General features: G+C 36.4%; 1 protein-coding gene across 4 annotated transcripts in view; it reads right to left on the bottom strand.

The window, feature by feature from the left end:
- TRPS1 (transcriptional repressor GATA binding 1) overlaps positions 1 to 12,801 on the bottom strand; it is a 255,589-nt gene that overhangs the window by 172,588 nt on the left and 70,200 nt on the right. For all 4 annotated transcript variants that reach the window (XM_032610036.1, XM_032610035.1, XM_032610034.1 and 1 more), the window contains one exon: positions 5,289 to 5,892. In XM_032610036.1, coding sequence (XP_032465927.1) covers positions 5,289 to 5,892 — 604 coding nt within the window. The remainder of the gene's footprint in view (positions 1 to 5,288; positions 5,893 to 12,801) is intronic.

Below are 12,801 nucleotides of genomic sequence, written 5' to 3' on the forward strand. Positions count from 1 at the left end.
TCTATCTAGGGCAGAAGCACAGAGATATACAAGGATTGTTAATCTCTGGATACAGTAAATGGTTTTTAACATTTTGTTCTTAGGCAAAATAAATATCAGCGGCTACCTAAAGAGAAACTTTACAAACAAGGCCTAAAAACTACTATTTCATAGCTATGGATTAGGAGGTGTATGCTTCCTATTTTTCCTGGTATAGACTTTTCTCTTTGGTATTCAATATATGCAAATATAAAAAATTCAAATGGGGTCAGGAAAATGGTTATGTATGTAAACACTATGTTTAGACAAACAGTACCTAGATGACAGGTGCTTTTATTTTCATTAAACATGAAGCAAAACAATAAATATCAGACTTTTCACCTGAGATCATCTTTAGTTAAAAAAAAGTTCCTGCGGTCTTCTGTCAATGGTTGTAAAGGCATTCAACACTGTCGCTTGTTTAAACGTCTCTTTGACTGCCAGTGGACTGTCCCCAAAAGAACATTTTTGCATCTCAATAGACTGTCCGGTATCAACAATCTTTAAACTATAAATTTAACGCCGCTGAAGAAAGGGGGAAATAACATCTGCTTTGTACTGTCTTGGTATCACATTTACAAAACGAACAAATAATCATACTACTTTGCACTTATCTAGAACCCTGCATCTGACGATCTCAAATGGCCCGACAAACATTAATTAACTAAGCTGCGCAGCACTCCTGGGAGGATGGCTGGCATCATGATCCCCTCTAGCAGACAAATGAACGGGATCCTGGGAGGCCCTTTCTCTGAGCCAATGGCTCAACTCGGATCTCAACTCCAAGAACCTGAAACTCAACTCCACAGCCCATGGCCAAACATCTCTGCCAAAACCAAGCAGTGCAAAATGTACGTGTTAAAACGGACAAATCCGTAAATAAATTTACACTGAAATCAATCACAAACAGATTTCTTTTTCCCCTAGGTGCATGTGGAAAGTGGACTGATAACTAGGGCATCTGAACTGGTGGAAGAATTAGAGCCTACAAGTTATCTGACTGTGACGTTCTGTCCTGACATGACATGCAGAAGCTTATTACATAAGTATAGATTTGCCAACTAAACAATTATACTTCTGAGTTTCACTGAAAAACGAAAAAAATGCATGTGATATTGGCAAATCTTTGTGAAATTTAATAACAGGTGTTTGCTTCCTTTTAATATGGTTATCAGTAAAAGACATAGCTTTCTGTGTTATAAAATCCAATCTAAACGTTAATTACAAGAATGAAACCTAGAATTCCTCAACAGGAAATAATAAACGAACACAGTTTCATCTGCATAAGAAGCTACCCAAATAATTAAAAAATAAATTACCTTTGTAAAAATAAAAATTATACAAGAAGCTGATCAGAAAAGAGCACCCGACTACACTGAGTTCTGACTATACTACACTGTTAGTTAAAATGAGAAGGAAACATCTATTTGAATATAAAAAACCAATTAACTTTTACTTTTAGCAAGACAGTATTAAAGACGTTAACCTCTTCCTGGAGCCAAATTTAAATGCTGCGTTTTCAAAACATTTTCAGGAGCTTATTCATGTTTTATAAGATCTATTCTAGAAGTTTTAAAAGAGGAATAATTAAACTTTACATATAAACTTGGACTATTTCTAGCAAAGCATCTAAAGGGGCTAATATTTCTTTCTACTCATAAAAAGAAAAAACATGATTTTATAGAAATACTGTTAGTGCACACAAATCCCTGATTTTCATAAAGCAATTTACAAGATGAAGCTTATGTTAATGTGCTCCCTGCCATACTCAAAGCACAATGATCAACACAGGTCACATACACAATTTAGAATTTTTTATAACAAGATCAATTCCATACTAGTAACAAGGGAAGTCTAAAGGCATTCACCAAATGAAAATACACATAAATGAGCTGCCACTGAATGTAAAACTAAAAGCCAAACACTGACCTAAGGAAAAAAAAAAAAGAAAAAGAAAAGAAAGAAGTGAAGAAAACTAATGAATATTTTGAAACTTGAGCTCTTCTCTGTGATTCTTATATTTCCTTCCTCACTTTGAGTGCAGCAGAATTTCATAACTACAACCAGTTAGAAACGTGTAACAGAAAGACTAATATTCTGAAAGTGATATTTTAATGATGTGCTTTGTGACATGACCCTAACTCCATTCAGCATACTCTTTAAAATGTTTCCATTATTTAGCAACATAGTGTTAAACTATTTTAAATTAACATTTTCTGTTGGACACATTTTCCACACTTAATTCTTGAATATCACTCTGCCCAGCAGTCAAAGATGATAGTCAGTTTTTACTTTTAGTATTAGAACACTACATGTATAAATGTATTACATTTGTCCTATTAATGCTTTATTGGATGCTCTAATTAAAAAATCGCTTTTAAAACCTATTTTCCATTTCTTAAATTGCTATTTCAAAACAAACATACCAAACAGCAAGTTAATTTCAAGTTCCATTCTACTATTTAAACTCAAACATGAATATTACATTCTGTAGATATATACTTACACAGACCCCTGTTTTTTCATTTAAAACATGGAAATTGTATGTGCATATTTCACTTGTGTACTTATAAATTTTTACAGGACACCTTTGTTACTAACTAGACCTCTAAAATTACAAAATTAAAGTACTTTGGTTTTGCCTTAGTAAATATGATGGCTATATTCTTTTGGGTTTCCCTTGACTGATGGCAGAGGAAGGAATGAGAAGTATATGTTTGCCATGATAACTTAGCAATACCAATTTCTACCACCAAAGTAGATTTCTTGTCAAATTCACAATCAGAATTCACCAAAATAGAATTCTTGTCAAATTCACAATCAGAATGGGCTCTTAATTCTCTCAAGTATCTTAAAAAGCTGATCAGCAAGACATGCGTAAATTAAAACTTTTAAATTCAGTTAATATACTAAATATTGGGTCGGCCAAAAAGTTCGTTAGATTTTAAGTAAAAATAAAAGCCACATTTTTTCATTTCACCAAGAACTTTACTGAACAGCGTATTCACTAACCAAATGAACATTTTGGCCGACCCAATATTTCACAATAAATCAAATCAGCTATACCTCCTTATCGCAAATGTCCAATAAATGGGTGATTTCCAAAAGCACTACTCAAATGCAATGAAAATATAATTTTAAAGATCAAATTTTACTAAAAATCACAGAAGAAAGACCCAGGCCACTTTAAAATACGTCATATATATATATATAGATAGATAGATACATATATATATATATTTATCTATACATATATATATATACATATAGAGAGAGAGAGAGACTTTTTTGTCAGCTCTCAAAATTTAGTAGACAATGGCCTTTAAGTATCACAAATCCTACAGTTAGGAATCTGATATTCAGTGTAGAACACAGTTAAGTAGCCTCTTGCTGAAGATTTCCTACTTCAGCAGCTGATGTGGAGGAACTGAAAAGACAGTTGAAATGATGCAACAGAAAGTTGAAGTCAGGGAATTAAGGAAGTGGGGGAATTGAGAAAAACAATTTTTTTAGAAAAGTATTATGGTCCTCAGGCTGCTTAAAGAATAGAACTGCCCTGCTCAGGTTTTAGATTGCACTGCTTCGTAAATTACCGCTCGTTCCAAATTCTTAGTGTTTACAAACAGTGGCAGAAAGGTAACATTCCAGAAACAGTCTAGAAGAGTCACAACAATTTGGTATCAGATGAAGATGTCATGGATGAAACAGTTTTAAATGGAAAAAAAAAAAAGAGTGGGGAGTTCTAGTGATACAGATGTAAGGAAATCAATTCCACCACGCTCTCAAGATGCAACATGAAATTTAAAAATCCTAGGACACGTCATTCCTGCCTTATAACCAGAAACCATAAGAGCCACTTGAGACCAGAAGAGTCCTCATATGCTAGAAAATGATGAGCATTTACAATGATAAAAATGCATAGTATATGAAAGAAGCTCCCTAAATTGAACACTCACTTGAAAGCACAGGAACTATTTCTCTTCTTTCCAAAGTTACTTATGATAAACTTGCTCCTTCCGGGCAGGAAGGATTTCTTTGTTTCCCAGTGTACAAGGAGGCATCTCCTCTTCTGCATTCAAGCCCTTCTCTTAGCTCCAGGGCATGACTGCGGATGGGAAAGGTAACAACTTTTATAACTAACTGTGCTCCTCCAAGGGGCGTTTCTCAACTCCACTAGAGAAAGCCAGAGAAGCACAGATAAGCCTCAGAGAATCTACACGAAATGAGAGCAGAGTAGCCAAGCCGACATTGGCAAGAGTAATTTTTTCTCCCCAGAATACATCCAGAGAGAACTCGGTGGTCTCTAACCTCCAGGTCAAAGCACTGGGCTGGCTGAACTGAACTGTATTTCCTAACCAGCTCTTTTGTAAAGGTTAGCAGGATTCTGATCCTACCTTCCATGAAGGAACAAAGCTTTGAAATCAACCGGAAAGCTCAAAACTTCTCAAAGTCAAGGTGAGATGTTGAAGTGGTAGTGCCTTAGGCAAAAAGCAAAGCATCACTCAACTGGGAGCTCCTGAATTTTCACAATCTAAAATATTTCTTAACTATTCACAGTCTACACAGCATGAAGAGAGTGAGCAAGGATCTTATCTTACAGAGCTTTTGTTTAGTTTCTTTTTCACGCAGGACTGTGTCTTTCTCCCTACAGGAGCCCGATAATGTAAAATTCATGGTTCTTTTCTTCAGATGCTCTTCACACCATTCACACTTAAGTCTATCTCATTTTTTCCCTCCTCTTGGCAACGAAACAACAACCACTGTCATTTGTACATAATTACGCTGTGAGTTTTAAAAACACTACATTTCTGTATTAACGTCTCACTGAGGGCTTTGCATTCTTAGTGATTTAAATCTCTACGAATTTCCTCATTAACCATAGACTGTGTCACACCACCTTAAAATTTAAAAGTCATTTCATTATTTTAATGTAACAAACGTGCATCCTTCTGGGATTCCGAGCCTCCCTTCTCCAAAAGCGGCCTCATCGTTTTGCATAATCACCAGGAATGATTAACAAACATTCAATCAGAGCTGAGAGTAGTGACAAACAAGTGACTTCTACCCACTCGATCAAGTATGTGTAGAGTACACACAAACACACGTGAGCTGCTTTCTACCACTTTGGCCTTATTAAGTATACATCCCCAGACAGATACACATCATTTAGTTACACTTGGTAAGTCATGATACTAACTCTAGAGAATGTACGTTCTCCCCATTTTCCCTTCAAGATATAGGAATTATTTTAAAAAATTAAACCTTCCTACCCGTAACAGGGACTGGGATTCATCCTTGGACTTGTTTTCTCCAGATGCAGGATACTGCTGGGTGAGGGCGCCAGCTTTCTCTCCGCCTGCAGGCACCCCCTGCAGGAAGCCCTTGGTCTCCACAGCCAAGCCATAAATAGGGCGCGCCAGGTGGGCAGCCTCTACGTTGGGGCTATCCCTTAAAGTCTTTGTCTGCTCTTGGGGGCCGGACACAGGGGTCAGAAGCCCCAGGCTTGCTTGAGTATAGGATGGACTGCCCCGTAGGATGTCCGCCCCTCTCCAAGTCACGTTGCGAAGGTCATCGCTTGAACTCTCAGCCCAAGCTTTTTCTTTCAGCCCATCCTTCTCTTCTAGTTTCTCCCTCTTCACCACACTCTCAGCAACCGTCTCTCCCATTTTAGAGTCTGGATTGAGCAGACTGTAGACCTTGAGGTCAATCTTGGGCTCCTCCTTGATGGTGGATACGGCATGCCCGTCCTCTTCGCCGTTGGCTGTAGTGCTGTCCTGTTCCTGGCAGTGAACAGTGTTGAAGTGCTCCAGTAGTGACTGAGTCTCGGCAGCTGTAAAACTGCATTGACGGCATTTGTAGCAGCTGTGTGCTCTCCTGCAGAAGAAGAAAACCATTACTCGAAATCTAGCATTCAGAAGGGCTTTAAAAAAATAGTCTTCAAGCACCTGAATTTTATCTCCTGTAATGTAATAGGTAGAATGCAATACAATATTCTCAATACCCAGAAACTGGCATCTTCCGTTCTAGGTAAGGAAGGCAATATTCCCGTTTGTTATATTAGCAATAACAGGTGTCTGCACACACAGACACACTTATGCGCACACACTCCAGACGAGTCACATTTAAAACTGGTTGATTTGCTTTATTATTGAAGGACCTGCTCTGTTCATTTTACTGTGACCGGATAATCATCAATTCTATATTATTTAATAGATATTCATAAATTTTTACACCTGATTTCATCAATGGACTTTTCTCTTTCCACTTATTTAAACTAAACTGGGATATTTTTCACTATAAATATATATACATTGCTAGTGCTGAAGTGCTCTATACAGCTTTTACATATATTAAAATCAATTCTACCGAACTGATTACAATGTTCTTTTCTATCATAAAATTTAAATCCATTTAATCAATGAAATGTGGTTGACTGAGCTACATAATCTAGTAAATAAAATATACCAGAAGCTCAAGTTTTTTAAGACAAATTTTTTCTATCTGTAAGGACTTATGAACATTGAACAAATTGAATGTCTATTGGGTACCAAGCAGCATGACAGGCGCTGTACAGATATATTCATTAAAAGAGTATGTGTGAATGTATGTTTATGTGTGTGTTTTCTTTTTATAAGGCATAAAACAAGGAGACCTTACTGTTGGATTTCATAGCATCTCCTGCTGTTAAAGACAGAACGGTAACTGTTAAATTAAGAAAAATGTTTGATTAACAAAGAAGAACAGAGGCACTGTATCCTAAAGGGCATACTGGAAAGGTACACAAATAACTGGGAATAAGGCATACATTCTTTAACTGTAAAAACCTTGTATGGCTTTCTAATTAAATAACCACATGAAACACTTGCTACTCCACGATATAATGTGTTAGGAGTTACAACTTAAAATAACAAAATACGTTTTGAGACCTGTTACTTAAAGCTACTGCACGGGCTTCCCTGGTGGCGCAGTGGTTGAGAGTCCGCCTGCCGATGCAGGGGACACGGGTTCGTGCCCCGGTCCGGGAAGATCCCACATGTCGCGGAGCGGCTGGGCCCGTGAGCCACGGCCGCTGAGCCTGCGCGTCCGGAGCCTCTGCTCCGCGACGGGAGAGGCCACAGCAGTGGGAGGCCCGCGTACCGCAAAAAAAAAGAGAAGAAGTGCAAGACTCTAGAGTACCACATGACAAAATTATTTTAAAACAGAAGACTCATAGTTTTATTGGAGAAGCAATTTAGTTCACTTAAAAGTAAGACTCTAGAACCAGAATGCCTAAGTTTCAAGCTTGGCTCTGTATTTTACTATATATGTGACTTTGGATAATTTACTGAACCTGCCTCAATTTCCTCACCTGCAAAATGAAAATAATAGTGCATCTAGTATGAGTTAACCAATATAAATCCTAAAATTAGATAAAGCCCCCCTTCTGTGTGAATCTGCATTCTTCACTCTATTCAAAGGCGCTAAAACTTACCAACTGGCATTTTGGTATCATTCTTTTCCACTCCCCCAGGTACCTTAACCATGACAGGCATCTTTCTTAAACCATGTTTATTTCCTAGCAGATCCTTTGTTTTAAGACATTACCAGGTAGAATATATTTTTTGCCTTTTCTGCTTCACCTAGTGGTATTCAATGGCCTGAAAGGTGGAGCAGTTTAGCAGTTAATTGTCAAGCCTTACTCTTTTTTCAATAATAGTAGTCAGACCCATAATCTTAAAATTCTGAATAACGAAGACAGAAAGGGCATTACCTGTGTTTTCCTGAAGTCTTCAGAGGTAGGGATGCTTTGTAAATGTATTCAGGAGGGTGGTTTAGAACCATAATATATCTAGTAATATATCTCAGTAACTAAGATTATGTGCCTTCAATATCTACTTACTCTGCAATCTAGAAATGTCCTTGAGACAACCTATTCCTTCACCATAAAAAGACGAATACATCCAACCTTTAACTGGTATGTGACTGACATGTCCTCCTAAATATACAAGGAGTTCTGGGTGTGTCCTGTCTAGGCAATGAATTCATCGCAATGTATCACTCTTGACACAAGGTGTCTGGGAGCTTCTAGGTTTTCTAGTTTCAAGTTCCTGTCCCAACGGACAACTCTCTGCCTCCTTACAGGTCTCGGCAAGAGCTGTTCAGATCTGCCCACAGAGGAGCTCTTATTCTGAATGATCAAGGCAAAACCTTCCGTGATACAGGTGCTGGAGGACTGTCCAAATGCGGAGGACGGTGAGGCTGGGTGTAAAGCAGAAAGGAGACAGAAACTGCAGAGATAAGTTTTCAGTGAGAACCGGGTTTTACATTGAAAAGAAAAACACATACTAACAGGAAGGATATTAAAACGAGCTGGCAATAACAAGCTCAACGCACACACGTTTTCTTTTGAAGACTTCAAAGCACTCACACATATGTGATCTCACATTCCACTGAGGTATAAAGCCCATTTTATAGATAAGTAAAATGAAGAAAGTGCCTTGTCCATTTAGTCTACATCAAGTCAAGAATACAGGGCTTCTACCTTCCAGACTGATGTTCTATTTTTCTATCCTCGGTTGCCTGAATTTTTAACTTTATACAAAAATAAATAAAATTACTGACAATACTGACAATGAAAAATGAGGGCTAAAAATTGAAAACATGAGGGGAAGGGAAAGGTCTTCTAACTGACAGAAGTGAGACTGACTACAGCAATGGTTTGCAAAACGGGCTGCAAGCAGTGCTGCAACTGAAGGAGTTTCTTAGCAATACAGATTCCAAGGCCTCTCAGTTGCCCTACTGAAGATCTGAATATCCTGGACATAACCTGAGAATCTGAATTTTTAGTAAGGTCTTCAGGGGACACCCATGCAGGGACCAGTCACAAACTGCATTAGTAGATATATCCTGGTTCAAAACAACTGAATGAACACACTCAAGACATCCTCTACCACCTGTGACTCTAATAAAACACAGGTAATGCCCTTACTATCTTTGTTATTCAGAATCATAAGATTCTGAGTGTGACTCCTATTCATGAAAAGAGAGTAAAGCTTGACAATTAAGCAGTAAACTGCTAAACTGCTCCATCTTTCAGGCCACTGAACACCCTGAGGTGAAGCAGAAAAGGCAATTTGCTGCATAATACTCTGGAGAACTGAAGGACTTCTTTCTCCATATAACAGTCATCAAATAAATGATAGGAAATATATTAAAAAGACAACATCACTGTACTTTCAAAAGCTGGGAGCAACATGAACTTTTCAATCACCTATGCTAACATCTAGAGCGGTGCTTCTTAAACCCTAACATGCAGAAGAATCATCTGGGAATCTTGTTAAAACTCATTTTCTGATTCTGGAAATCTGGGGTGGTACCCAATAGTCTCTATTTCTTACAAAATCCCAGATGATGCTGACGCTGTTGGTTCCCAGACCACACCTTAAATAGCAAAAGTCACGAAGCCATGGTCAGAAATATACCGATGAGTGTTAGATTGGAATGAACTCTCAATATATATACTCAGTACTTGACAGAACATTCCCAAATGAATTCTTTACGATGAGCAACATCATCTTCCCCTCTTAAAGCACATACTCCCACCTCTGAAAGTCAACCCTAACAGCTTCATCAACTAAAACTATAAACATGACATTGTCGAGCATAATCCGCAAATGGTCATTCATCTTCTTTATTCCACTGTTTGGGGATCATCTTTTAGTATTCTTTAGTTCTAGGCCATTTATATATATTATTCTACAACAATCACACATAGTACCTATTTCCATCCCTACTTCATACCATAAGAATGTGAAGCACAGACAAGTCAATTCATAAAATAATACGGAGTGCATGATGCAGTATTCTAGCTCGTGTCCCTAGTTATTCTTGCATGTATGCTGTTTGGTAGTTGATGCAATACTACTAGCTTGTTCAGGAATTACTTCCTGAAAGATTTGGGTATATTTCTGACTTGTGTCACTCTCAACAATAACTGAAAAGCCCTTCAACTTAATGCCATGTCCCCCCAAAATAAAAAGATTATTTTAATGCCTAGTATAAGAAACACTACTGAAGAATAAAAGTTTAGTCATTGAGAAACTACATTAGTTTGGACTCTGCTCTAACCTACTGAATACATTTCATTTTATCAACATTAATATGAAAACCTCAAAAGGTTCAGGGAGTTTTCTCTTCATTTTTCAAGACCCATCTTAACTACCTTCTCATCCATAAAGACTTCCCAAATGACTCAAACCCAAGGGTAAACCTACCATCCTCTGAGCTACTCTGAAACTCTGTCATCCAAAGGATTTTTTTCACATTGCGTTTTATTAAAATGAATGGCCTTTGATATAAGTGATGGCATAAAAAGATTTATTTCATCATTTAAAAAGCTCTCATTTACCAAATAATCATGTATGTCTTACTTTACAGTTATATTGTAATTGCCTTAAAATCAAGATCAAAGCCCACACATCTCTATATATCCCTTCCAGCTCCACCCAGAACATCCAGACAGTCAGTAAATATCTACTTAATAACCAAAGGAATGAACCACCACAGCTCTGGTAATGCTAGACTTAATAGGTAAAGTCATAAAGCAGCAGAGAAATATTAAGAAGTACATAGATATTTTGCAGATGGTATATTTTGAATGGTTCTCTGAATAAACTCTTCATTATTTAAAAACTCCTAGAACTTCTAGCTACATGAAGCTCAACTAATTTAAAAGACACTGCAAATATATTTGCATTAATTTAAATTCTATACTCTGCTGCCAACTGGATAGCAAACATTCTCTTCATGCTACCTGAGGAAAAAAGATGTCAGTCTGTAGATCTCCCTACCATTTTCGGTGCCAGATAAAATACAGGATGCCCAGTTAAATGTGAATTTCAGATAATAAACAAATAATATTTTAGTGTAAGTATGTCCCATACAATGTTTGGGACACACTTACATAAAATCTCAATTTTTCCAGTGCAAAGCTTTAGACAATGAACACAATCAACTTTGATAAAAGAGATAATCATCTTTTGCCTCCAGAAAAAACTACATCAAGCTGCATAAAAAAACCAAATTGTACTTAATTCAAGTGACTTAAAATTTCTTTGAGAAAAGATGTTTTATTCCTTATTCTACTTGACAGAATTTTCACGTGCTATAAAAAAGCATTTATTTCAGATCCATGCATATTTCAATACCTTTTATCCTAGCAGTAGCATTTTATTCATTAGCAGAGATTAAAAATTATTTTCATAATTCATAAAGAACTGAGGTTTTCTAGATTCTAGAAAAAAATCAGTTAAAAGGTGCTAGTCTTTTGCTCTACTCTGATAATATTTCTGTATTTCGATTTTCATAACAAACAGCTCACGGTATTTGTGGAGTCAGCTCTAAACAATGCTTTGTTTTTTTCCTTTTAATGTTAACTTCCAGAGATTTATGCCATAACTTAAAAAGCTCTCCTTCACCGAATAACTGTATTTCACTTTCAATAGTTTTAACCATAGTTTTTCTTCTTCAATGACTAAATGGACATCAAAGTAAATGAATAAATTATAAATACTAATCAATTAAGACTTCAAAGGTATTTTTTGGTAATTATGGAAAAAAATACCTACAGGTAAATTGTCACAAAGGAAGAGTAAATGAAGTGATTTAATTTAAATATAGCTCAGTATATGTGACAACTAATTAGTCATTTTTTGTGTCATAAGAGTCTACAGGTGTGGCACTTGAGGTCACTGCCACTGTTGAATGTTGGAATGAAAAGCATCTGAAGAGAGTACTTGAGGGACAAAAACAGAAAAGGAATTACAGATGTATAGGTGGGTAACCGATAATCAACTTCTAAAAGCTGAAAATTTAATATTCAGCCTTAGTCAAGTGCAAAGGAGTAGTCTACAAAATATAATCTAAGGAAAATTGAAATTCTGAATGAATAAGATTCCATTCAATCCACTCATCTTGTATTTTTATACTGAAATAATCTGATGAGTATTTACTTATTTGGAATAACTGGGTTCTTTTAGAAGGGTGTGGGGTGATTCCACCTTCACGTGGTAGAAGAAAACACAACTAATGTCTTAGCTGAAAAATCTCAATTTATGATTCACTTTCCAAAAGAAGATATCCCTACCAAACATTCAAAACAGAAAAATAAATCTTCCCATGAAATAGAAAGTAAACAAGAAAAGAGAAATAAATTATATAATATGAAATGTAAATCATGGCTAAAATTGATCTTATTCCATGACTCGATAAGTGTTCCTATATAAAGTCTTCAGGACCACTAAATCTGAAATTTCTAATAAATAATGTATCCAAATAAAGGTAGTGCAATTGTGGGTTATTCTCTTGATGGACTATAATACCTTGGGTAACTTTCTGTCTCACAATGGGAATTTTCAACTTGAACCATGATGTCCATTTCAAGGTTTTACAGGCAACTGATTTATTAGGTATTGTTTAAAAGAACATGACACATAAAATACACAAATCTAGATGTAACCATCTTGGTACTCACCCTTTTAGAAACTCTGTACTAATGCACTGTGTACTTAGCTTTTTCAGATGTGCTGATAATTAAGTGCTTATCATAAAATCTATTCTTCAGAACTAGCAGAGCACACAGCTCATGTTCCTTCCCAGAGCTCTTTTAAGGTAGAAATTGTGCAGTAGCTACATTAATTTAATCAGCTACTGCATCCAATGTTATTTCCTTTAGATATAAAGGAAATAACCATAAAGATATATATTTTATGTCTAAAATATTCAAACACTGTTTAAAAAAATCTT

The sequence above is a fragment of the Phocoena sinus genome, chromosome 17, assembly GCF_008692025.1.
Source record: "Phocoena sinus isolate mPhoSin1 chromosome 17, mPhoSin1.pri, whole genome shotgun sequence".
Taxonomy (NCBI): Eukaryota; Metazoa; Chordata; class Mammalia; order Artiodactyla; family Phocoenidae; genus Phocoena; species Phocoena sinus.